This window comes from Stenella coeruleoalba, assembly GCF_951394435.1.
Source record: "Stenella coeruleoalba genome assembly, chromosome: 11".
NCBI classification, from domain to species: Eukaryota; Metazoa; Chordata; class Mammalia; order Artiodactyla; family Delphinidae; genus Stenella; species Stenella coeruleoalba.
Window position 1 is genome coordinate 11711703 of NC_137157.1, and position 24396 is coordinate 11736098.

General features: G+C 58.2%; 1 protein-coding gene across 1 annotated transcript in view; it reads left to right on the plus strand.

Moving 5' to 3' along the window:
* MYH9 (myosin heavy chain 9) overlaps positions 1 to 24396 on the plus strand; it is a 92666-nt gene that overhangs the window by 65459 nt on the left and 2811 nt on the right. The window contains exons 15-40 of the mRNA XM_079937549.1: positions 264 to 378; positions 2865 to 3058; positions 3387 to 3508; positions 4283 to 4352; positions 6177 to 6337; positions 7185 to 7293; positions 8311 to 8442; positions 8837 to 9043; positions 9584 to 9721; positions 10366 to 10489; positions 12437 to 12608; positions 13394 to 13606; positions 14269 to 14413; positions 15628 to 15834; positions 16069 to 16173; positions 16553 to 16705; positions 17825 to 18073; positions 19021 to 19233; positions 19389 to 19601; positions 19902 to 20063; positions 21156 to 21284; positions 22514 to 22602; positions 22692 to 22815; positions 23113 to 23321; positions 23984 to 24092; positions 24198 to 24370. Coding sequence (XP_079793675.1) covers positions 264 to 378; positions 2865 to 3058; positions 3387 to 3508; positions 4283 to 4352; positions 6177 to 6337; positions 7185 to 7293; positions 8311 to 8442; positions 8837 to 9043; positions 9584 to 9721; positions 10366 to 10489; positions 12437 to 12608; positions 13394 to 13606; positions 14269 to 14413; positions 15628 to 15834; positions 16069 to 16173; positions 16553 to 16705; positions 17825 to 18073; positions 19021 to 19233; positions 19389 to 19601; positions 19902 to 20063; positions 21156 to 21284; positions 22514 to 22602; positions 22692 to 22815; positions 23113 to 23321; positions 23984 to 24092; positions 24198 to 24370 — 4037 coding nt within the window. The remainder of the gene's footprint in view (positions 1 to 263; positions 379 to 2864; positions 3059 to 3386; positions 3509 to 4282; positions 4353 to 6176; positions 6338 to 7184; positions 7294 to 8310; positions 8443 to 8836; positions 9044 to 9583; positions 9722 to 10365; positions 10490 to 12436; positions 12609 to 13393; positions 13607 to 14268; positions 14414 to 15627; positions 15835 to 16068; positions 16174 to 16552; positions 16706 to 17824; positions 18074 to 19020; positions 19234 to 19388; positions 19602 to 19901; positions 20064 to 21155; positions 21285 to 22513; positions 22603 to 22691; positions 22816 to 23112; positions 23322 to 23983; positions 24093 to 24197; positions 24371 to 24396) is intronic.

The following is a 24396-nucleotide window of genomic DNA, read 5'->3' on the forward strand; positions in this document are numbered from 1 at the left end:
AACAGAACATTCCGTGGTGTAACTATAACTGTTTGCTTGGGGTTCGCGTGGCTTAAATTTTTTGCTTTCTGCGTGATTCCGCAGAGAACACCCCATGGAGGCCTCCGCCCTGGCCACTCATCATTTCCTCCTTGGGGATGCAGATGCCGGGCCGAGGGTTCACAGTTTTTAATGTTTCCGCCTGTGGGGTCGGCTGGTCATCGGAGAGGCTGCGCGCGCCGAAGTCCCCCAAGCAGCCCGTGACCTGGGGTCCCGTCTTGCAGGTGGATTACAAAGCTGACGAGTGGCTGATGAAGAATATGGACCCGCTGAACGACAACATCGCCACGCTGCTGCACCAGTCCTCCGACAAGTTCGTCTCGGAGCTGTGGAAGGATGGTACGCCCTTGGCCCTCACCCCGCCTCCCGGTGCCCCCGGCTGGGCCTCTTCCCTCCACGGCAGCGGGCCGAGCCCAGGACGTGGACCTCTTAGCACCCGGGAGCCTGGGCTCCTCCGACCCTTACGGTCACCCTGTCCTCGAGCCCCGAGCATCCTTGAACATGCTGCGCAGCCACTTGCTCTTGGGCAGAGGCTTCCCTGGGCTCCGCGGCCACAGACAAGCCCTTTCTAGCGCGGGGGGTCGCGTGACGGCCCGGCGCCCAGGTTCCCGTCCCACTCCTTACTGCCTCCCTGCCTCTCCCCGGTAGCTGGTAGCTCCGGGAGTCGTTCTTTTCCTTGTCTCTGCTGGTCTCTCCTCCCTTCTGCCTGGGTGTTGCTTTAACCTCTCTGTTGCAGAGACGCAGAGCACCCAGAGAGCCCATTTCTATCAGCGCTTTCCTACCCTCCTCCTCCTAGAACCAGGTGACTGGCTGCCCGGTGCGGCGTCCGTCCGTGTGTGGTGCACCCAGGGCTGCGTGACGAGCGCTTCTGCTCAGCGTTCTCTGCCGTGGCTGCTGCTGCCTGACTGTGCCCCTTCCCTGGTCTCGGCCCCGGGCTTGTGGGGAGGCCCCTTCCCCCTCCCCATCGCCTCCAGGCCTCCAGTGCAAAACCAGGCACATCAGGGCTGTGTTTTGGTATTGACACTTCTTGTTAGATCTTAAAAGGAAAAAAAAATCATTTTACAATCTATATCCCCTTCAGAACTCCCGCTCGTGAAGGCGGCATCTCATTGATTGCATGGCTGCCGTGTCTCAGCACGAGGTGCTGTGCGCACTGCTGCTACACGTTCGTGTGTCTGTGCGTGCGTGCACCTGTGTGTGTACGCAGCAGTCACCTGCTCCTCCCGGGCCAGGCCTTCCGGGGGCAGGGCACACTTACATGAAACGGCGAGTTGTTACGGGGCGTGTTTGACCTCACGCTGGGCAACCTGAGTGGCCGTCACAAGCCACCCACTCCCAGGACACCTTTGGTGGCCAGAGGGGCCCTGCGGTGGCTGCATGAGGTCCAGATGCCTCCCGTTTTAATTGAGAGGGTTCATCGGGTCCATCCTCACTCCCAGCTTCCCTCTTGAGCAACAGTCCTTTGTGTTGCCTTCAAAAAAATAAGAGATCTGGCCGCAGAGGAATAGGAAACCGACTTTGTCACAGAATTCTTAACTTTTGTAGCCAGCGATGGAAGCTTTCAAATTTAACATTGGCTCTTGCTTAAGACTGGCCTCAAATTGCCGGCCACTTAGGTTGCGTTTGTTCGTTGTTTTGTTTCCGCCTGGGAGGAAGCAGTTCATTTCATTGTTCTGGGTGGGAGCCATGGTGATGAGGGCTTCTTCCTTGGAGGGTGGGCTTAGATGATAAAGACCCCTGAGCTTGGAGACCAGGGGAGACGAGAGGGAGAAGGGGTCGTCACTGGCAGAAGTGGTTGTCTGGAACTCTCTGCTCCGACACCATTCCTGCTGCGCTAGGTCCCTGATGTAGAGTCCTGCGTGGGGCCGCTGCAGACAGAGAGGGGCTCGTCCAGAGTCCTGCAGGCGACGGCAGAGTAGCTTTAGCGCTCCTGCCTTCTGACTCCTAGCCCAGTGCTCTCGGGTAAAGGTCAACGTGAATTCAGGGTGCTGAGTTTTTCATTTCATCTGGGATCCGAGGACTACAGGGTTCCTGTAAGTCAAGTTGAACACCTCCTCGGAGCCAGGCAAGTGGACGAGCTTGGCTCGCCGCTCCAAAATGCGTTATTAGGTCTGTTTTCTTTTTACAGTTATTCTCATAGCAAAGGGTTGTTATTTACCAGCCATCACGACACTCACCGAAAGGCTACACAGCTCCTATCAACTTATCTGAATCGCAGCTAGTGTGAAAGGGGATTCTGTTTTGTTTTGTTTTGTTTTGGAGTATAATTGCTTTACAATGTTGTGTTAGTTTCTGCTGTACAATGAAGTGAATTAGCTATATGTACACCTATATGTCCTCCCTCCCACCCCCATCCTCCCCCCTCAACACACACACATCCCCCCCATCTAGGTCGTCACAGAGCACTGAGCTGAACTTCCTGTGCTTCCAGGTTCCCACTAGCTACCTGTTTTACACATGGTAGCGTATAAACGTCAATCCTAATCTCCCAGTGTTAGCTCTGTCGTGTCTCTGGGTTAGGAGCTTTCCAGGGTGGCTGAGATGAGCGCCGTGGATGTGGAGTTAGCCTTCACAGGTGCGCTGCTCCCCTCAGTGGCTCTGCACCCTCTCCAAAGAGTGCTTCCTGCTTTCTGCTCCTTGCTCACAAGGCCACCTTCGCTCAACATTTGGAGATGACTTTAGCCTGCTGTGTAGACTCCAAGTAGAAACAGTCTGCTGTTCCGTAGTCTCCTCTCTTTCTGTCCAGATTGTCTGTCTGTCTTTCCCACCCCTCCGCCCTCACCTGGACCGCCGGGTACTCAAGTGCTTCTGCGTGCTCTCTGCAGTGGACCGCATCATCGGCCTGGACCAGGTGGCCGGCATGTCGGAGACGGCGCTGCCAGGGGCCTTCAAGACACGCAAGGGCATGTTCCGCACGGTGGGACAGCTGTACAAGGAGCAGCTGGTCAAGCTCATGGCCACGCTGAGGAACACCAACCCCAACTTCGTCCGCTGCATCATCCCCAACCACGAGAAGAAGGTGCGGGCGGGCACACATGCGGGCCACTCCACTCTTGTCTGTCTCCCTGTGCAGAAGCTCTGTCCCCCGCCGCACACAGTGGCCTCGGTTAAGTTCCCCGGCGGGGTGGCTCAGGCACCCTTAGGGGCTAAGCTGCCTTCGTAGCCTGTGTTTCTGCCTCTCCCGGACCTGGATCACGTAATTAACTGGGCTGTCAAAACCTGTGGGCGGCAGTGACTCCCAACTCCCTTGGGGGCTTTTGCCCTGTTTCATGCAGAGGGGGCTGCCCCTCTCTCCATCAGTTCCTGGGCACAGAAGTAAGAGCAGGTGCGTGTATTTTCCTCCCTAGGCTGGCAAGCTGGACCCCCATCTGGTGCTGGACCAGCTGCGCTGCAACGGGGTTCTCGAGGGCATCCGAATCTGCCGCCAGGGCTTCCCCAACCGCGTGGTCTTCCAGGAGTTCCGGCAGAGGTGAGCAGGGCCCAGGGCCGGCTGCATCCCAGCAGGGGCCTCCGGTAGGGGAGCCGTTTCCTCGTCCACATGGTGCTGAGTTCCGGCCGGCTCCTCACACGGTTCTCCGTGCCACCGTCTGCGGGAGGAGGGCTTTCTCTGTTTTGTTTCTGAACCAAAAGTTATCTCATTGGCTTTCACTCCTAGTCACTTTGGGAGCCTGGCGCTGTTTGCTACAGTTAGAGGAGCTCTGAAAAGAAATTAAAGGAGGATCAGCCGGACCCTTGGGTGTTAAAGGAACTTGATGGAAATGGAAGTCTGCTGTGTGTGCAGAGGGGGACAGTAGTGACACCGGCTTCTTTGCTTAATGACTGTGTTTAGCGCCAGTTGCCGTCTTGATGCAGCCCTGGGTTTAATTTCTTGGACCACCCCGTTGATTGGTGGTTCCCTGCAGCGTCTCAGTGAAGAGGTGGGCGTGGTCTTCTGGGGTTACAGACGCGGATGCTGGGTGATTAGCAGTTAGTAAGCCCACTGCAAAACTCACCCTTGAGTGAATGAAACAGCCCGACATGAGTTTCCATTCGCTTTCTGGAAAGCACCAGGCCTTCCTCGTGCCATTTAGCCTAAGGAAAGAGCAGGGCGGGGTCCACCGAATGCCCCCTTTCCTTAGGAGACTCTGTGGAAAGAATTCTACATCCGCTACACCCCAGGGACGACCCTAATCTCACGTATGTTCCAGGCCACGTGGAATCCAAGCGAGGGCTAACCTGGCCTGGCTGTCCTTCTCTTCCTCAGATACGAGATCCTGACACCAAATTCCATTCCTAAGGGCTTCATGGATGGGAAGCAAGCGTGTGTGCTCATGGTGAGTCGAGCTGCTGGCCCCGCCTCCTGTGTTGGGTGGCCTGTGGCCTGCTGGGCATCCGTGTGGTCAGCGCCCCTGTGATTGGACAGGATCCTTTGCATCCATTGGCACCGTGCTCTCTTGTTCCTCCAACAAGCCAGTTCTGACTCTGCCAGGTGCCCTGAGCGGCAGCCCCCTTAGCCCTTGGTGGGATCGGGACAGCGTGTGGGAGCCAGGTGGGAGGGAGGAGGCCAGAGCGCGGCGTGGCAAGGCTGTGGTGTGAGACGGCCTCTTCCTTTTGGGCACGTTCTGGTTCTTTCTTGCGCACGTCTCCTCCGGTCTTCACGTGCAGTGTGGTCGGCGGGGCAGCTTGCCACCAGGGCGCCACGACCAGCCCAAAGCTGCCGGTGTCTGAGTTTCTGGACCTTTCCTCTCTTTCCCCCAGCTCTGAACCAGTGCCTGACGGGCCGTGGGCACTGGGTTCTGCATAGCGAATGAAGGCCCTGTGGTGACCCAGTGGCCGCGCTGAGGCTGTACCCACTCAGTCGTTTTTCTGCTTTGCAGGCAGGCGTCCCGCTGGGCCTGACGTGTCCAGAGTCAGTAGCCACCACCTCCTGCTTGCTTTACTTCGCGTTCTTTCCAAAGAGTCAGCAGAGGATAGGCCGGGCTTGGGGGTGGGGGAGGAAAGAGAAGAGGGAAGAAAAATTCAACACCTGCTCTGTGCAAAGCAGCACATTAAGGGACAGGGAGATGGCGGCTAGAAAAGGAGGGAGAAGACACAGCTCCCTGCTCTCCGATGCTTGTCACCTGGCAGAGAGGAGGCGTGAAGGAAGAAGGGTGTGCTTCCAGCTCATGTCTGGGCCGCTGTTTCTCCGGAGACTGAGTTAGCTGCTGGCCAGTGAGGGGTGTCCCCACTTCTGGCATAAGCAGGTCCCCTCCGTCCAGCCCTTCAGGGAAGATGGGCAGCTTGGGCTCTTCATGCCGGGAGGGAGGTGGGGCGCGTGGCCGGGGGATGCCCTCAGTGGCTCCACCTGCCCTGGGCTTCCCTCTTCACAGGGCCTCTGCCGGGTCGTTCGTCGACACCAAGGCCCCCAGATCCCACTTACCCTATTCAAGGCTCTGCCTCTTGGAGCTTGTTCTAAATCTCTTCTCTCCCAGGCAGACAGTTGGACAGACAGACCCTTGCCCGTGGGCTTAGTAAAAGAGCCTGGTTCCTGTACCAGAACAGCCCGGTAATGGTAATGACGGCTGAAGCCCGTTCGGCACTGGTCACATGCTTGACCCTTGGTGCTTTCTGTGCGTTCTCTTGTTTGACTCCCACGGCTCTCCTAGAAAGGAGGTGCTATTATTTGCTTTGTCTGTTAACTTTTCTTTTAATTAAAGAAACCGTTATTCCCATTTTACAGCTGAGGAAATATGGGCTCACGGAGGTCAAGGCCTAGGGTCATCTAGTTAGTATTTGATCCTGGCCTGAGCTGGAGTCTCTGCTGGGCTTGGACCAAACAATGATGCTTGGCCACCTCTGCTTGGAGGGAGACTTGACTGGGCATTTGTAGAGCGTGACTGCAGTGTGCGGGGCGGCACAGAGAAGGAAGAGGAGACCTCCAGGGTCCCTTCAGGGCCGAGATTCTGTGCTTCTCTGCAAGTCTGACTCGTTACCTGCCCCATGCCGGCCCCCACCTGCCTGCTCCCCAGCGTGCCCCCGGCCGCGCTTTCCCTGCACCAGGAGAAGGCTGCCCACAGAGCAGGCCTGACCCAGGCTCCAGGCCCCTCCCCCGTCCTTGGCCTTGCTCCAGGGCTCCGCAGGGGTGGCAAGGGGTAAGTGGCCAACTCGCCTCCGTCTAGATCAAAGCCTTGGAGCTCGACAGCAACCTGTACCGCATCGGCCAGAGCAAGGTCTTCTTCCGGGCCGGCGTGCTGGCTCACCTGGAGGAGGAACGGGACCTGAAGATCACGGACGTCATCATCGGCTTCCAGGCCTGCTGCAGGGGCTACCTGGCCAGAAAGTGAGTCCTGGGACGCCCACCCCACCCAGCCTGCCCCGCGCTCGGGCCCTCCCAGCTCTCCTGTAGCGGAGGACACTGAGGAAGCGGTGGCCTGGGCGCCCTAGTGCCAGTCAGGTGTCGCCCCGGGAGGCCCCCGTGGCCTTCCCTGCCCCCCTACTTCCTGGATTTCTGCCTGAGGTTTAAAGTGAGCTGGTGGGAGGGGTGACTGCGCTTGGATTTGCTCGTCACGAAAGCTCCTACCACCGCTATTCCTTCCTGTGTCCCTCACGTAAGGATGACACCCAGAGCTGGCTGTCCCCAGAGGACGCCGTGCTCCCAGAGGAGGAGGCCAGCCTTGAGTCCCGAGCAGCTCCTGTGGGGGTCAGGGGCTGACTTGCTGCGGGAAGGTGGGTGGGGCAGCTGCACATCTGTCCCCTGAGCCCTCCGTGTCTGTGCTCAGGGGTGTCTGTTCCAGCCTGAGATCTGAGCGCTGGGGAACGCAGCATGAGTTTGTGGAGTTTGGACAAATGGACCTGTGTAGGTCATCAGCTGCGGACGTTCTCCCTCTAAACCAAAGCCACAAGATCGTGGGTGGTACCAGGGTGGGGAGCTGCGGTCGATAGACGGACTTGATGACCAGGGCTCACACTTTACTCGGATCTGTGGTGACCTCGGCCCCAGGCACCCTCTGTGAGGTCACCCACAGGATTCTACCCGAAGCCGACCTCCTTCCCGCCACGTCTGTTTCGTGGTGCCCCCGGCAGGGGTCGGTCCCTCCGGAAAAGCCTCCACAAGTGAGGTCAGGACTGTCGGGAGGGAGGTGTGCCGTCCCTCACCTGGAGGGCTGACTGTGACCCTCGCCCCACAGGGCCTTCGCCAAGAGGCAGCAGCAGCTGACGGCCATGAAAGTCCTGCAGAGGAACTGTGCCGCCTACCTCAAGCTGCGCAACTGGCAGTGGTGGCGGCTCTTCACCAAGGTGGGTCTGGAAGGGCCTCCGCGTGACACGGGGGACGAGCAGGCCTCACGCTGGCCTCCTGAAGGGCTCAGGCCCTGGGGCTGGTACTTTGCCTTTGCGTCCCTGTGCCCAGCACAGGAGCCCTGGATGATCCTGCCCATGGGGTCTAGAGGGGTGTGAGCCGGGGCACGTGTCCGGCGTGGACGGCCACTGTGCTATCGGGCTGGGCTAGGGCGGCTCCTGGGATGTCAGGGCCCAGCCCGCCCACCACGGCTCCACGTGGAGACAGAGCTGCCCACCCAGAAACCACGGGCAGGTCAGAATCTGCGCCCGCTGGATGGGTCCTCCCTAGCCTTTACAAAAAATTCGTTAATTAGTAAAGTTGTTCAGGCTGCTTTTGTTTATGATAAGTAATCTGTGGTAATTGCGAAAAGTTAGACTAACCACAAGGGTAAACAAGAAAATAAAAATTCACCTATAATCCCTTCATCCTTGTGCCAACGTCAATATTGAATAGATGTTTCCATGTTTAGTCTGCTTTTAAAAAATTTTTTTTTCACTCCCAGTAAATCTCTGCTGTGTAAACCACAAACGTTCTTACGTAGCTGAGCTTTGACTTGTATAAACAGTCATGTACTTTGCATTTTGCATCTAAAATTCCTTCATGAGCATCATTTTTTAAAAGTCAGCATACTGTTCCCTAGAGCTGTTTCATAATTTATCTGACTATTTTTCCAGCAGTGGATGTTTATCTCTCTGAAATTTTCACTGTTATAAACAACGCTGTCCTGAACATCTTCACGTACACATAGGGGTAGTTTCCCCGAAACGTAGTTAGTGGGTCAGAGGCCTATGTCACGCAGTACCAAGTTGATTTCCAGAAAGATTGTACCCATTTGCACCTCCTCTGCCCTGCGTCCTACCTGCCCCTCACTCTCATGAGCTTGCGCTTCCACAGGTGAGGGGAAGGCGCCACGGCTCTCAGCCTGGACAGGCATCTTCCCCTGAGCACGTTTCCTCCTCAATCTCCTCTCCTAGGTCAAGCCGCTGCTGCAGGTGAGCCGGCAGGAGGAGGAGATGATGGCCAAGGAGGAGGAGCTGGTGAAGGTGCGGGAGAAGCAGCTGGCGGCTGAGAGCAGGCTCTCAGAGATGGAGACCCTCCAGTCCCAGGTGGGTGTCTGCAGGCTCTGCCCAGGCAGTGCTGCCACCTGCTGGCCACCAGTAGGCGAGGCATGCCTGGTTAATTTCTCTGCAGACCCTGTTCGGGGTTTCGTGATGTAGGAAGGCTACTCCATGGGATGGGAGGCTCATGAGTGTTGGGTTCAAGGCCCAGCCCCTCTCTGAGCCTGTTTCCTCGGGATCTTGACGTACAGCTCACGGAGCGGTGGTGAGGGACGGTGGGGTGATGTTTAAACATGCGGGGCAGCTTAAGCGTCCTGAGATGGGAGCTGCTCTCGTCAGCAGGGTTCTCCCTGCAGGAGCCTGCACTGGAGACCAGTTCTCCTGTGGGTACAAGTGGCCCGAGGCGGCCGTAAGAGCTCACATTTCCCACGTGTTCTCGCAGCTCATGGCTGAGAAGTTGCAGCTGCAGGAGCAGCTCCAGGCAGAAACGGAACTGTGTGCCGAGGCCGAGGAGCTCCGGGCCCGCCTGACCGCCAAGAAGCAGGAGCTCGAAGAGATCTGCCATGACCTGGAGGCCAGGGTGGAGGAGGAGGAAGACCGCTGCCAGCACCTGCAGGCTGAGAAGAGGAAGATGCAGCAGAACATCCAGGTGCCCAGAGGAGGGGCAGGGCCGGACCCCAGGCATGGGGCGGGGGGTGGGCTGCGTGGGGAGCAGGGGTGCCACGAGTGCCATGGGAGGACAGCCTTTGTCCTGGGGGCAGCCTTGGAGACGTGTTCTCTTTGGGGCTTTTTTTTTTTTTTTTTTTTTTTTTACGGCCATGCTGCGCGGCTTGTGGGATCTTAGTTCCCTGACCGGGGATTGAACCCGGGCCCATCAGCAGTGAGAGCTCGGAGTCTTAACCACTGGAGCACCTGGGAATTCCCTGGGTGGTTATTTCTGACATGTCAGATGCCTGTTAGCGCTGCCCCACAGAGCGTCGAAGCCAATTTAATTCCCCTTCTCCGTCCTGGCTCTGGCTGGTCTGAGGAGCGGAGAGCGGATGCTTGCTGGACGAGGCCCCTCGGAACACGTGACCCCGCGATTGGACTGGGGTTCTTGTCCCCGCACCCTGGTTTTAAATACATGACCGCACACGTGGGGGCTGGGCTGCATGCAAGTTGCTCAGGCGTCGCCCCGGCTTCCCGTTAGGAACTGGAGGAACAGCTGGAGGAAGAGGAGAGCGCCCGGCAGAAGCTTCAGCTGGAGAAGGTGACCACTGAGGCCAAGCTGAAGAAGCTGGAGGAGGGCCAGATCATCCTGGAGGACCAGAACTGCAAGCTGGCCAAGGTGGGCGACAGCCCGGCAGCCGGGGCACGGGGGCGAGCGGCTGGGGCAGCGGCTCCAGGCTCGGGGCTGCGGCTGGGTCCCTGTCAGCGTCCGCCTGGCGACAGATAACAGCTGGGAATCAAGTTAGAGGAGAAGGAGGGACAAGGTCAGGATGCTGACCTCCATCTCCAGAGGATGGGGGTGGCCAGGTTGACAGGGCAGGGCGGCTGCCCGGGACCCTGTGATGTGGGGAGTTACGCTGGCTGTGTGGCCGCCACTGTGGGATTAGGACTCCACTGGTGGCCACACAGAGCAGAAAGTGAGAAGGGCAGGGGCACTTTGGGGGATGAGGAAGGGGGAGGTCGAAGGCGTGCAGGAGGTGGCGTCATCCCGCCTGCCCTGAATTCCCTCACTGACGCTCACTGTTACCTGGCGGCTCTTCTCACCTGAGCAGAAAGGGGTGACGCAGGCCCAGCTATTGCAGGGGAGCTAGTGACCTTTCCGAATGACTCCTTTGATCCAGGAAATCCTAATGAACTTGACCAGGTGTTTAAGGCCCTGCCCCGCCATTCAGTCCTCAGTGTCGGGGTGAGCCGTGCCTTGAGGAGAGCTGACATGTTCTGCGCTCAACTGACTTTAAGCTCTGACCCACCCTCGCCCCCCAGGAGAAGAAGCTGCTGGAAGACAGAATAGCCGAGTTCACCACCAACCTCACGGAAGAGGAGGAGAAATCTAAGAGCCTGGCCAAGCTCAAGAACAAGCACGAGGCGATGATCACCGACCTGGAGGGTAAGGGGGTGGCGGCAGCAATGGTCGGACTCGGGATCGCTCGAGTGTCCCCTGCTCGGGGGCCCAGCCTGGGCCTCGCTGCCAGGAGCTGGAGTGCCGGCCGGGTCTCCCGCTCGCTCTGTGCGGGCGAGGCTGGGGTCTGTGGTATCCGGCCGCTGCCCTCGAGATATGGGGGTCAGCGCCCGCTCCCTGTGGAGTCTGGACCTCCAGGCACTGGTTGGGAGGGACGCTCCCCCAAGTGACGAGTGTTGAGAATTGAGCTCTGGCGTTTCTCTCGTGTCGCGCACCATGCGTTTCCCAAGCTTCTGAGACTTCCTAGGAGCTTCTAGCTTTCACTGCGACTCTGCCACTTACTAGCTGTGTCATCTTGTACCTATTAATCTCCATGAGCTTGAGTTTCTCTTACCTCTAAGGGGACACAGCAAAAGCGTGAGTGTGAGGAATGAACTGAATAACGTGCATGGACATGCTGTGTGTGTTGTAAGATGCCGGGCAGGTATCGCGAGAGGCCGTTGCTTCACGTGGGGCAGGGAGACAAACCATGCCTCCGTCTCCCTGTGCCCTGGGATCCGTGGTGGCTGGGAGGTTGGCACAAGCCCAGGTCTGTGCTGTCTGGGGACCCCTTGTCCCCCTGCCCCTTGAGAGGAGTGGTACCGGGGGCAAGGGGAGCCCAGACCACCGGGGGGGCTCTGCGCTCCAGCCAGAAACCACTGCTCCCTCTGGAGAGACGTGGGGCAGCCCGGTGCGCAGGGCAGTTGTCAGTGCCCAGTGGACGTAGGGCTGAAACCATCTGGGCTGGTCGCTAGGAGAATTTTCCCAGCTTGGTTTCTTGGCCCCTCCTGGGTGAAGGTGTTCAGACCATCAAGGGGAAGAGACGTCCTGACACAGAGATCTCTTCACCTGGGAATAGTCTGAAAGACTCCATCATCCAGGAGGTCTTGGGGCAGCAGGCCGGCTGGATTGGCAGACGTGAAAGTTTGACGCTAACAAGTGTTGCCAAAGATGTAGAACAGTCAGAACACACACACGCTGCCAGTGGGAGTATAACTTGGTAGACAGTTTCGGAGAACAGTCTGCCAGTGCCTAGTGAGGTTGAAGCTTTGCCTGCAACCCATCCCTCTTGTCCATGTGCGTTGGGAGTCATGGGCAAGAATGCTCACGGCATCGTGGCTCAGGAGGGCACACAGCTGTAGGCTGTGCCCATCCTACAAGTGCCCATCAGCTGTAGGATAGACAGGTAAGTTGTGGTGTGTTCACATGGTGGAACACACAGACAGAAGTCCAAATGGGTCGATTACAGTGACACTTACGTTGCTAAATCTCAAGATTTTAACGTTGAGCGACCAAGGTAAGATGAGGAATAAGAGTCGCCAGCCCTCACTGCGCACTCTACGGGCAGGCAGGGCTCCAGGTGCTTTCAGATACCAACGCATCTGAGCCTCCCAGCAGCCTAAGGAAGTAGCTTGTCTTATAGCCTTACTACTCAGATGAGGCACAGAAAGTTAAGGACATCACCTAGGTGACGTCATAACAGGAGTCGTAAAGCCCATTGGACTCTGGTCCCGCTGTACCGTCTCCATAGAATTCATATAGGACAGATCCCTAATGTAAGTTCAGATTCATGCAGGACTAAATGTTATAATTTTTAGGGAGGCAGACATGGTGGAGCCTCAAAGGGAAACGAGGGAACTGTAAACATGAACTTTGGGGGAATAGTTCCCTTGGTGGGAAGGGTCAGTGGGTGGGGTTGGAGAGACAAGGACTTGGAAGCTTATGGTGACGTTCTTTCCCTTCATCCAGGAGTTGGGTATGAGTGTGAATCATGATCATTTAAACAGCACGGATGTTTTGTAACAAATATTTGGCATTTTATGTGAGATTTGAAGACAAAGACAGATCTGTAGCCACTGAGGGGTCTGTTCGCATCTCTCCATTCTTCCTTCTCAGAGCGCCTGCGAAGAGAGGAGAAGCAGCGTCAGGAGCTGGAGAAGACCCGCCGGAAGCTAGAAGGAGACTCCACGGACCTCAGTGACCAGATCGCCGAGCTGCAGGCTCAGATTGCTGAGCTCAAGATGCAGCTGGCCAAGAAAGAGGAGGAGCTCCAGGCTGCCCTGGCCAGGTGAGGGCCAGAGCATCAGCCAGTGCCCGCACTCTCAGCGTGCTCCCTGCTGTGGCTCTCGGTGCACCAGTGAACTGCGGGCACGCGCTCCACTGTTGTCTTGGAAGCCAATTAATGACAAAACATTTTCTGTTCACTAAAAGTGCAGTCTGAGGCTTCTCTGTCATTTGTAATCCCCCCAAAAATTCATCCACAACCCTAGTCATCCAATCATAGCAATTCTTTCCTTTCCTTTTTAAAATTTCATGGCTACAGGCATGCTTTTAAAAAATAGATTTTATTTTTCCAGGCATATTTCGATTCATAACAAAATTGAGCAGAAGTTACAGCGAATTCCCAAGTCCCCACGTGAACAGCCTCCCTCATTAGCAACCTCCCCCGCAAGAGTGATACATTTGTTACAATTCATGAATGTGCACTGACACATCATTATCCCCCAAAGTCGGAGCACATTTGTATTTCTACTTAGTTGCTGTAATCATGGACTGTAGCATTTTATTTCCTTTTTTTTTTCAGTTAACATTTCATTCTTTTTTAATGTTTAAAGGACTGAATCTTAATTTGGAAAATGAAATGATTCTTCTGTGAGGTTTTTGAATTCTCAAAGTGGAATAGCGCTCAGTCTTCTGGATGCGTCAGATGATTTCGCTGAGAAGAGCTCCTAAGGGCCATGATTATGACTGCCAGAAGTGGCTTTGGCTGCACCTCTCTGAAGCCTTTTCTGCAGACTCTGCTCTCCGTAGGTGACAGTGACCTCATCCTGATGTTGTTGCTCTCTTTGGCAGAGTGGAAGAAGAAGCCGCCCAGAAGAACATGGCCCTAAAGAAGATCCGGGAGCTGGAATCTCAGATTTCCGAACTCCAAGAAGACCTGGAGTCTGAGCGTGCTGCTAGGAATAAAGCTGAGAAGCAGAAACGGGACCTCGGGGAGGAGCTGGAGGCTCTAAAAACGGAGTTGGAGGACACTCTGGACTCCACGGCTGCCCAGCAGGAGCTCAGGTGTGTCTTGGGACCGACCGCCCCAGTCGCTGAGGGATAGGGGTGGTGGTGCAGGGAAGGGGAGGCTGTGGCCTGGGAGGGGTGGACCCCAAGTCTCTGCATACACACAGTGGCCTATTGTCATGGAGCAGAGAGCTCGGAAGCTGATGGTTCCTCAGCAGCTTCTCCCTAGAGTAGAAGAACTTGGCTTGGAGTTGGGGTGAGGCAAGGGTGGGCTTTAAAGCTGAAAGGCTACAGATGCCTCTACAAAGTGTGTCTGTGGGGAATTCCCTTGCAGTCCGGTGGTTAGGACGCTGCGCTTCCACTGCAGGGGGCACGAGTTCCATCCCTGTTGGGAAGCGAAGATCCTGCATGCCGCGGCCAAATAAATAAATTAATTAATTTAATTAATCTGCTTATAACTCACTCCTGGCTCCTCGTATTTAGAATAAAATCCAATTCCTTACATTAAAAGGCCTACAGTACATTTAAAAAAAAAAAAAAAAGTGTGTCTGTGAGCCTGGGCTGTAGGATGCATGGCCATGGAGAGAGGCCAACGGGCAGAAAGCTTCCTGGGGTGGCCAGTGCCCCTTGCCGGGTGCTCTCTGCTGCCACAGAAGAGCCCCAGGGCAGCACCGCTCCTGGATCCCTGGCCTCCCTCCTGAGGGCGTTTCTCTGTCCAGGTCCAAACGTGAACAGGAAGTGAACATCCTGAAGAAGACCCTCGAGGAGGAGGCAAAGACCCACGAGGCCCAGATCCAGGAGATGAGACAGAAGCACTCGCAGGCCGTGGAGGAGCTGGCGGAACAGCTGGAGCAGACGAAGCGGGTGCGTGAGCCTCCCCAGGACTGGTTCCGTGAGGCTCTCCCACGGTCAGGGGGCCCTTGCAGGGTCTAGGCTCCAGCCCCTCGTGGCTGTGTGACTTGGGGATGTAGGTCCCTCTGTGCCTCAGTTTCCCCATCTGTAAGGGAGGCTGATGATAGCCCGTCTCCTACAATTAATGTGAGAGTTGGAGTCGGTAACATGTGAGGCACTTGGATAGTAAGGGCTCGGTAAGTTGTTCAAGAATCATTTATTCTCATTATTACCTTGTTCATCAACCTGCCAGACCAGAAGATTTCATGGAATTGGAGCGACTCTGAGTTTCAGAGGGCCATCGGGGTCCCCTTTTCTGAAGCCCGTCCCTTCTCTAGAACACCCCCAACAGGTGGTCAGTTGGAGTCTTCGTGGGAGAACCCTGGGGACGTTGACCCCAGATGGTTTCTCGGCTGTGGCCGGGCAGTTCCTGAACAAGGCCAGTCCTGCATCCGGTGGCCTCCAGCTCACGGCCACCCTTGGTGGCAGCCCGAGAAGGCAGAGGCTCTTCCACACGGCAACCTGTACAATATTTTCAGAAACCTGCCTTGTCTACCTGTCTACCTTCAATTTCCACCTGGTTCTGGCCAGGTTGAAGCCTTGCCTGGTCCTTTAGCTGTTTTCACCCAAAGTGACTTTGCATTCACGCTGGGTCCGGTTTACCCTTGACCTTGCCCGTGATGCTGTGACCGGCTCGGTACGGACTAGATTGGGATTGTCGTGTTTATTCTGTAAACTCGGCTTTTATGTTGTTTGGAAGAACATCACTGTGTTACTTTGAACATCAAATTTTCAAGAGGCTTTTCTGGAAGTCTACCTACGAACAATTATAATTTCCATCATCCTATAATAACAGCTAAAATCTTAACATCTGCAATGATGGCATCTTGCCCTTGGACGCTCCCTGAAGCTGGTGCAGGAGGCCGGGCAGGGATGGTGTGAGAGCTGGGGGAGCCCACGTGCCGGGTGTCCGGCCCCAGCTGGGTGCTGAGTTCACATCAGGCCCAAGCCTTCCGAGTCTGGGATCCTTGCCAGCTCGTCATCCCCCAGACTTGCCCAGTGTCGTTTTTGCTGCAAAGGCAGCCAATTCTGGGTCTGGACCCGCCGGATCTTCGATGATGTTAGAAAGACCAGCCTCACGTCACAGGTGCCCCCTTTCACGTCTTCGCTTTTCTCCCCACTGCCAGGTGAAAGCCAACCTCGAGAAGGCCAAGCAGACCCTGGAGAATGAGCGAGGGGAGCTGGCCAACGAGGTGAAGGTGCTACTTCAGGGCAAGGGGGACTCCGAGCACAAGCGCAAGAAGGTGGAGGCCCAGCTTCAGGAGCTGCAGGTCAAGTTCACCGAGGGGGAGCGCGTGCGCACGGAGCTGGCCGACAAGGTCTCCAAGCTGCAGGTGAGGCCTCTGCTGGACCTCCTGGGTCCTGGCCCACATCGCCAGGGCTCCCGCTCTTGTCTCTCTCTCTCTCTCTCTCTCTCTCTCTCTCTCTCTGTCTCTGCAACCTGGCTCAATCTGTGAGGCCTCTGGGGTTCAGCCTGTGACTCAGGTCCAGCATGGCCGAGAGAGCCGAGGTGGGGCCCAAGCAGTCGTGGTCGAGCTCACGGGGCTTTGTCTCCCATCCGTGCGCAGGTCGAGCTGGACAATGTGACGGGTCTTCTCACCCAGTCGGACAGCAAGTCCAGCAAGCTCACCAAGGACTTCTCCACTCTGGAGTCACAGCTGCAGGACACGCAGGTAAGGGCGGGACGGGTCCTGTGCCCGCACCGCATTAGCTGCCAGGCTTCTGGGTCTTTGTCTCAGAGCGTCCTCCCCTGCATCCGCGGGCTCTCTGCGTCCTCCCCTGCATCCGCGGCTCTCTGCGTCCTCCCCTGCATCCGCGGCTCTCTGCGTCCTCCCCTGCATCCGCGGCTCTCTGCGTCCTCCCCTGCATCCGCGGCTCTCTGCGTCCTCCCCTGCATCGCGGGCTCTCTGTGTCCTCCCGGCTCCTTGCCAGGTCTCTGCTGGCCGCCCCCTGAATCCGAGGGACTGCTCCCCTCTTCCACCAAGGGTATGGGGACCGCGAGGCCCTGACGCTGCGGGTCCTGAGCCCCTGCCCTCCTTGTTCTCGGAGTAGGAGCTCCTGCAGGAGGAGAACCGGCAGAAGCTGAGTCTGAGCACCAAGCTGAAGCAGGTGGAGGACGAGAAGAACTCCTTAAAGGAGCAGCTGGAGGAGGAGGAGGAGGCCAAGCGGAACCTCGAGAAGCAGATCGCCACCCTCCACGCCCAGGTCCGGAGCTGGCTCCCTGCAAGACACCCCTGGGAACTGTGGGCTGGAGCCTGCAGGCTGGGGAGCTTCTGGTGGGGCGCCCACCTGGACTCCAGGGCACAGCCCTGCCGCTGGGTCCACCCAGGCCTCCCCGAGCTGGACACCTTCCCCTGGGGGAGCTCCTGCCCTCCCCAGACCAGGGCTCATGCCTGGGGTCCCCAAGGAGAATTTAGGAACCCATGAACTTGGGTGGAGGAGACGTACATCTTCATTTCACCAATCTCCAGCTGGCCTTCGGCGTTTTCTTCTGTTACGAATGTAGGCAACTAGCCGTGGCCCTCGCAGTGCCGGTGGCCTGTTCAGTAGAAACCACCGGTCATCGTGTCCGAGCCGAGGGCAGGCCTTGGGAAGGTCATCGTGCTCCTAGCCACTCAGGAGCCTGCTCTCTGCTGTGCTGATAAGGAAGCACGATGGTTACTGAACCACAGTCTTAAAAAATACCCGACACCTGCACTTTTCTGTATTGGTTTCTTGGTAATCGTGCGTATTTTGCTTTATGCACGTTCAAACCTCGTTACGAGAAGGAGGTCAGAGTCTTCTCTAGACTCTGAAAGGGTCCGGGGCCAAAGATAGACCAAGGGCCCTCTTCCGGATCCTGTCTTAGGACTTAAACGTGCCAGAAGATCTGCACCAGGTCGGGGAGGGTACAGGGTACCTGGATGGCGGTAGGGAGTGTGGGCACGGTGGCAGCTGTGTGTCCAGATGCGAGGAGGGGGCTGCGAGACGGACGCCTGCAGGCAGGGGGCACTAGGCTGCTGCCTGGGGGAGGGGAGGAGGCTTCCCACTGTAGGCCTCCGTCTTGGTACGAGCGGCTGGTGCGGGTCACGACTGAGAGGCCTTGCCGAGCTGACCTGTGGTGTCCGCCCCCCCGGGCTCTATGCGCTATGCCCTCTGCGGAAGCTCCATTCCCCTGGCCCCAGAGGGAGCGGGAAGTGGCTGGGGGAGCCGTCTCCGTAACGGGGTTGGTACCCCATTCCTCCGCTGGCGGGTGGCAGGCCAGCTCCCAGCTGTCCCGGGTGTGGCCACGTTACCCGAGCAGGTGCCGTGCTGGGTGCCTCCTGACCCCTTGCTCCCGCCCAGGTCACCGACATGAGGAAGAAGGTGGAGGATGGCGTGGGGTGCCTGGAGACGGCCGAGGAGGCCAAGAGGAAGCTCCAGAAGGACCTGGAGGGGCTGAGCCAGCGCTACGAGGAGAAGGTGGCCGCTTACGACAAGCTGGAGAAGACGAAGACGCGGCTGCAGCAGGAGCTGGACGACCTGCTCGTGGACCTGGACCACCAGCGGCAGAGCGTCTCCAACCTGGAGAAGAAGCAGAAGAAGTTCGACCAGGTGGGTGTTGTTGGTGCTGCCACGGCCTCACGTCCTCCCCTCTGCAGACACCCTGCCTCGGGCAGGGGCCTCTGTCCGTCAGCCCGGCCCGGGGTCACCGTCACCAGCCCGGGAGGAGGCCCTGAGGGGCAGGCGCTCAGAGGGCCCCCCCGGATTCCAGCTCGTTGAGGCGCCTGGAAAGAAAGCGCTCACGATAGGTTTGGGAGCAACTTTTCCCCTTTCCTGGTTTTTTATGTTTTTCGAATCTTCTCTAATTAGAATTTTTCTTTATACGTTCCTAACTCTTGCTTACTCCAGGAGATCTGAGGCAGCTTACCGAGACGCAGGCAGTGGGGTGGGATAGAAAAATGGAATCATGCAGTCTAAAGCGTTTCCCATCTGTCCCATTTGAGAAATAAGTCCATGGAATAAAGAGGCGCTGAAGCGAAGGGGGAGGGGGGAAAATAAGATGATACGGTCAGGGTGGGCCAGCGCAGGGAAAAGATGCCGCACGTCCTTGGAGGGGGGCCACAAGGGATTCGCGCCTCCGCGCAGCCAGATTCGCTTTCTTTTCAAGGTAAACACCAACCAGTCATTCAGGAAAACCAGGGGCTTTCCGGGTCCTGAGGGTGAAATATTTACTGCCTGTGGGTTCTCCCGGAAGGGGCACTGAGTGTCATAAAGAACCTCGGTTACTAAGTGATAAAAGTTACACAGACTCCAGTGGGTTGTGGCAGAGGCCATCTCCACCTCCGTCTGCTTATGAGGACACGCTGCACAGCACGTGTCACAATCGGAAGCAGCGGCTCGCTGCTCTCCTTGGTCCCCCTCCCCCCAGTCCTGGCCCCTGGGACCCTCCTTCCCCAGGGAGTTCGGGCCCAGATGCTTTACCTGCCAGAGGCCAGCAGGCCCTGAGCTCTTTCTGAGAGCCGGTTGCTCGAGCCTCATGGTGCCCTTCTGTCTCCCAGCTCCTGGCCGAGGAGAAGACCATCTCCGCCAAGTACGCAGAGGAGCGCGACCGGGCAGAGGCCGAGGCCCGGGAGAAGGAGACCAAGGCGCTGTCTCTGGCCCGGGCTCTGGAGGAGGCCGTGGAGCAGAAGGCGGAGCTGGAGCGGCTCAACAAGCAATTCCGTGCGGAGATGGAGGACCTCATGAGCTCCAAGGACGACGTCGGCAAGAGCGTGAGTCCCCGAGCCCACGGCCGGCACTGGGGCGGGGGTGGGGGGGGGAGGGAGATGGCCTCAGGACGCGAAGGATTAGGGGCTCACGGACACTGAGGCTGGGGACCTGGGGGCCTTGCGCCCCTCTGTTCCTGACCGCATCCCCTCGGCGGCAGGTCCACGAGCTGGAGAAGTCCAAGCGGGCCCTGGAGCAGCAGGTGGAGGAGATGAAGACCCAGCTCGAGGAGCTGGAGGACGAGCTGCAGGCCACCGAGGACGCCAAGCTGCGGCTGGAGGTGAACCTGCAGGCCATGAAGGCCCAGTTCGAGCGGGACCTGCAGGGCCGCGACGAGCAGAGCGAGGAGAAGAAGAAGCAGCTGGTCAGACAGGTGCGGACGGCCCTCCCGCTCCCCTGGGCAGAGGCGGGCAGGGAGCCCCGGGTTCTGGGGGCTCCTTTCTCCTTCCGCCGGGACTGGGGGAGTCCCCTGATTACGCCCTCCACGTCCTCACATTCCAATCCTCTGCCTGGAGGTCAGTGACCCCCTCTACTAGGGTTTTATGGTCAGGAGTCCTCCCTGTCCCTGGACGCCCCGTGGATGCCACGGGACTGGACCAAGCCCACCCGGGCCGTGAGCTGAGGCAGGGTCTGTGGGTACGTCCGGTTTCCTGAGCCGTTGGCATCGCCCCAGGTGCGGGAGATGGAAACTGAGCTGGAGGATGAGAGGAAGCAGCGCTCGATGGCCGTAGCTGCTCGGAAGAAGCTGGAGATGGACCTGAAGGACCTGGAGGCCCACATCGACTCGGCCAACAAGAACCGGGACGAAGCCATCAAACAGCTGCGGAAGCTGCAGGTGAGCTCAGGCTGGACCCAACCAGATCCGGCCGCACATGGCAGCGCTGGGCTCAGCACGGGGCTGGGACTCTAGTGGGGTGGCCGGTGAATGCTGGGAAGTGCCGCGTTGCCCTCCCCGAGGAAGGTCTTGGGTGCCTTTAGCTCCGTCTCCCAGATGGAGACCCAGAAGCTGAGCAGAAACAAACTAGTCAGAAGCAAACTTGCAGTAAGATTGTTGTCTTTGAGTGAAACAAACAAGTGTAAACCTAGAAATGCAGTGGCGTTAGAGTCACTTAGTGGCAGGTTTCTAGAATAAACCAGACGTGACCCATCCCAGCCTTAACGGACAATGGTGGAAGTTTCCAAGCTGATGGTTCAGAGAAGCAGCTCGGAGCACAGAACACATACTTGGCCTCAGCAGTAATGAAAGAATAATAAGTTTAAAAAACCAGCTCTGAGATGCCACATCATATCCAGCAAACCGGCAACAATAAGAACGAGTGTAAACACTGGTGTTTGCGAGGTCGTAGGGCGTAGGTGCTCTCATTGCGGTGGCCACTCTACCTGGTACCACTTGGCCGTGCCCAGCAAGGGTTGTATCCTTTGGCCTGGGGAATCCCAATTTGGGATTTAGCTCCAAAAGGGAAAAAAACACAACTATTTCCCAAGATCTTCAGAGTTAAAACGAATCACCAGTGAACAAAGGACACGTGACTGCGCCATGTTGCCGGGACTAACCTGGCAGGTGGCCGTTGACCTGGAGCAGTGGGGATGGCCCCAGAGCGCGGGATCCAAGTCAACAGGAGGCGGTCGAAAGTAGACAAAAACATGGCTGGACTAATCCCCACCCGGGGACTAACGCTGCCGCAGGTGTGCTCTGTAGATCCTAACAGTCAAAAGCGTGTAAAGATGGTATAGAATAAAGGGAAGCTGTGTCTTTCCTCTTTTGCCCTTTTATAGCCATGTTGGTTGAATGTGGCCACAGGCTGAGGCCCAGCCGTCGGTCCCTGTCGGCGGGCACTGTGTGGGCACTGTGTGGGCACTGTGGGCACTGTGTGGGCACACGGGAGCGGTGGGACGGTGGCACCAAGCCTCTCTTCCCTGCCCTCAGGCCCAGATGAAGGACTGCGTGCGGGAGCTGGAGGACACGCGCGCCTCGCGCGAGGAGATCCTGGCGCAGGCCAAGGAGAACGAGAAGAAGCTGAAGAGCATGGAGGCCGAGATGATCCAGCTGCAGGAGGTGGGCCGGGCCGGAGCAGGGCGCTCGGGGCCTCCACCCACCTGCCGGGGCCACCCGGCAGACCTGGAAGAACGGGCCAAGCTCCAGCGATGGGCCGGTGTGGTTCTTGCTTTCTGAAAGAATTGCCCCTCGGGGTTTCATGAAGTAGCAAGGCTCCCTGGTGTGATTAGAACGTGTGTGTGAATTAACTCGTCACCTCCTGGGGCCGGCTCCCTCGCCGTCACCTGCGGTGACTTCCTGCCTGGCGAGGAGGGGTCCCTCCCAGAGGCTTACGGCGCCTTGTCCCTCACACGAGGCAGGTCGGGAAAGCGTCCCCAGGCTCTAGGCAGCCTTCTGCCTTGATGATGCTGGCTACCCAGTTGCTCCTAGCTGGGCCAGACATCCAGGCTCTCCTCGTCTGCCCTGACCAGACCGGCTGTGCCCTCCTGCACACGTGGGTCTCTGGTGAGGCCGCCTCACTCTCAGGGTGAAGCCCTTGCCCCCGCCGGCTTTCAGAGCCCCACACTGTGGCCTTAACTCACGTCTTTGTCCTGTCGCCCCTGCTTCCTGTCTGCCTGGAAGGTAGAGGGACCAGCATCCCGTCAGGCCAGGATGATTTCCTGTTTATTGCAACATCCCCGGCACCTGGCTTAGTTTTTATTTTATTTATTTATTTATTTATTTTTATTTTTGGCTGCGTTGGGTCTTTGTGGCTGTGCGCAGGCGTTTCTCTAGTTGCGGCAAGTGGGGGCTACTCTTTGTTATCGTGCACGGGCTTCTCGTTGCGGTGGCTTCTCTTGTTGCGAAGCACGGGCTCTAGGTGCGCGGGCTTCAGTAGTTGCGGCGCGCGGACTCAGTAGTTGCGGCGCGCGGGCTCAGTAGTTGTGGCTCGCGGGCTCTTGAATGCAGACTCAGTACCTGTGGCGCACGGGCTTACCTGCTCCGCGGCATGTGGGATCCTCCCAGACCAGGGCTCGAACCCATGTCCCCTGCATTGGCAGGCGGATTCTTAACCACTGCGCCACCAGGGAAGCCCTGGCTTAGTTCTTAGCGCTTAGGTATGGGGGCTGTGTGATCATACGGCGCCTCAGCTGTGGCCTCAGAGGGGCTCCTGGGAACGGGCTTCGTGGAGGAGGCAGGCCTGGGAAGGGGTTTGGGAAGAAGGGGCCAGGGGCTCAGAGTGCCGGGAACAGAGGAGGGCTGTTGGCTGCGGGCGGCCCCGGCGGGTCACATTCGGGTTCCCGTGGCAGGACCTGGCAGCTGCCGAGCGCGCCAAGCGCCAGGCCCAGCAGGAGCGGGACGAGCTGGCCGACGAGATGGCCAACAGCAGCGGCAAAGGGTGAGCCGGCGCGAGCGCGAGCGGGTGCGGGTGCGGGGTTCCCCGCTCTGGTTCGGCCCCTCTCACCTCCCCCCCCCTCCACTCCCCAGTGCTCTGGCGCTGGAGGAGAAGCGGCGCCTGGAGGCCCGCATCGCACAGCTGGAGGAGGAGCTGGAGGAGGAGCAGGGCAACACGGAGCTGGTGAATGACAGGCTGAAGAAGGCCAACCTGCAGGTGAGCGGCGGGGCTCTCTGCGCACCAGGGCCCCGTCGGTGACGCGGGTGGGCCTCCCCAGTGGCAGAGGCAGAGGCGGCCGCCCCCTGATGCTTACGGGACGATGTCCTGGTGCCTGCACTGGCTCCTTGGTTCCTCTCTCTCGGGCGCTGAGCTGCTTCTGGACCCTTTACGCTGGGCAGCTCCCTCTTGTGGGAAGGCCTAGTGATCAGGGGCCCTGCAGGGTCCAGCTGCCCCTCCTCTGCCCCCGGCCGGGATCCCCACCTTCCTCAAGGTCACCAGCCCTTCTTCCCACAGATCGACCAGATCAACACCGACCTGAACCTGGAGCGCAGTCACGCCCAGAAGAACGAGAACGCGCGGCAGCAGCTGGAGCGCCAGAACAAGGAGCTCAAGGTCAAGCTGCAGGAGATGGAGGGCACTGTCAAGTCCAAGTACAAGGCCTCCATCACCGCCCTCGAGGCCAAGATCGCACAGCTGGAGGAGCAGCTGGACAACGAGACCAAGTGGGTGCCCCTCGCCCGTCACCTGGCACCGTCTGCCGGCTCCTCTGTGTGCCCGTCCCTGAGACTGTTTCCCCCCATCCTGACGGGGCTCTCATCCCTTTCCCTGGGGCCTTTTGCCGGGGCTTGTGGAGTTTGAATAGGACCCACAGCCCACTTCTAAAGTTGGGGAGCCTGATGACTCTCTGAGGGCTGAATCCGAGAGGTGGGGTTCCCACCCACCTGGGCAGCCCATCTGTGGGCTCAACAAGACTGAGACTTCTTTGGGGGTAATGGGGGTCAGTCTTCCTTTTTGCTAGCTTTTTCTTTGGCTGCACTGGGCAGCATGTGCGATCTTAGTTCCCTTGACCAGGGATTGAACCCGTGCCCCCGGCACTGGAAGTGCAGAGTCTTTAACCACTGGATCGCCAGGGAAGTCCTCTTTTTCCTCGCTTTATATGTGCTCTCTGAGATGTGTCAGTTCCCTTCCCTGAACCTCAGTTTCCTTATCTGTGAAATGGGGCTAAGCCCAGTGCCTTCATAAGAGTGTTCAGTAAAGGCGGTCTACCTTAGCATCAGGGGAAGTACCAGTGAGGCCCGGGAATGGGTGGCCCGGCCTGTGGATTTGTCGGCCAGACCTTCCGAAAGAGGGTGCCCCCCTGAACCTCTGTGTTCATGCCTTTCAGGGAGCGCCAGGCGGCTTCCAAGCAGGTGCGTCGGGCCGAGAAGAAGCTGAAGGATGTGTTGCTGCAGGTGGATGATGAGCGGAGAAGCGCCGAGCAGTACAAGGACCAGGTGTGTTGGCGGCGGAGCGGGGCCCTGCCCCTTGGCGGCTGAGGGCGGGGAGGGCCACAGGCATGTGGGGTCGTGACCGGGGCCCCTGGCCACGCGTCTCCGCAGGCGGACAAGGCGTCTACCCGCCTGAAGCAGCTCAAGCGGCAGCTGGAGGAGGCTGAGGAAGAGGCCCAGCGGGCTAATGCCTCCCGCCGGAAACTGCAGCGTGAGCTGGAGGATGCCACGGAGACCGCGGATGCCATGAACCGCGAGGTCAGCTCCCTCAAGAACAAGCTCAGGTGAGCCCCGCCGGCCCCACCCGCCC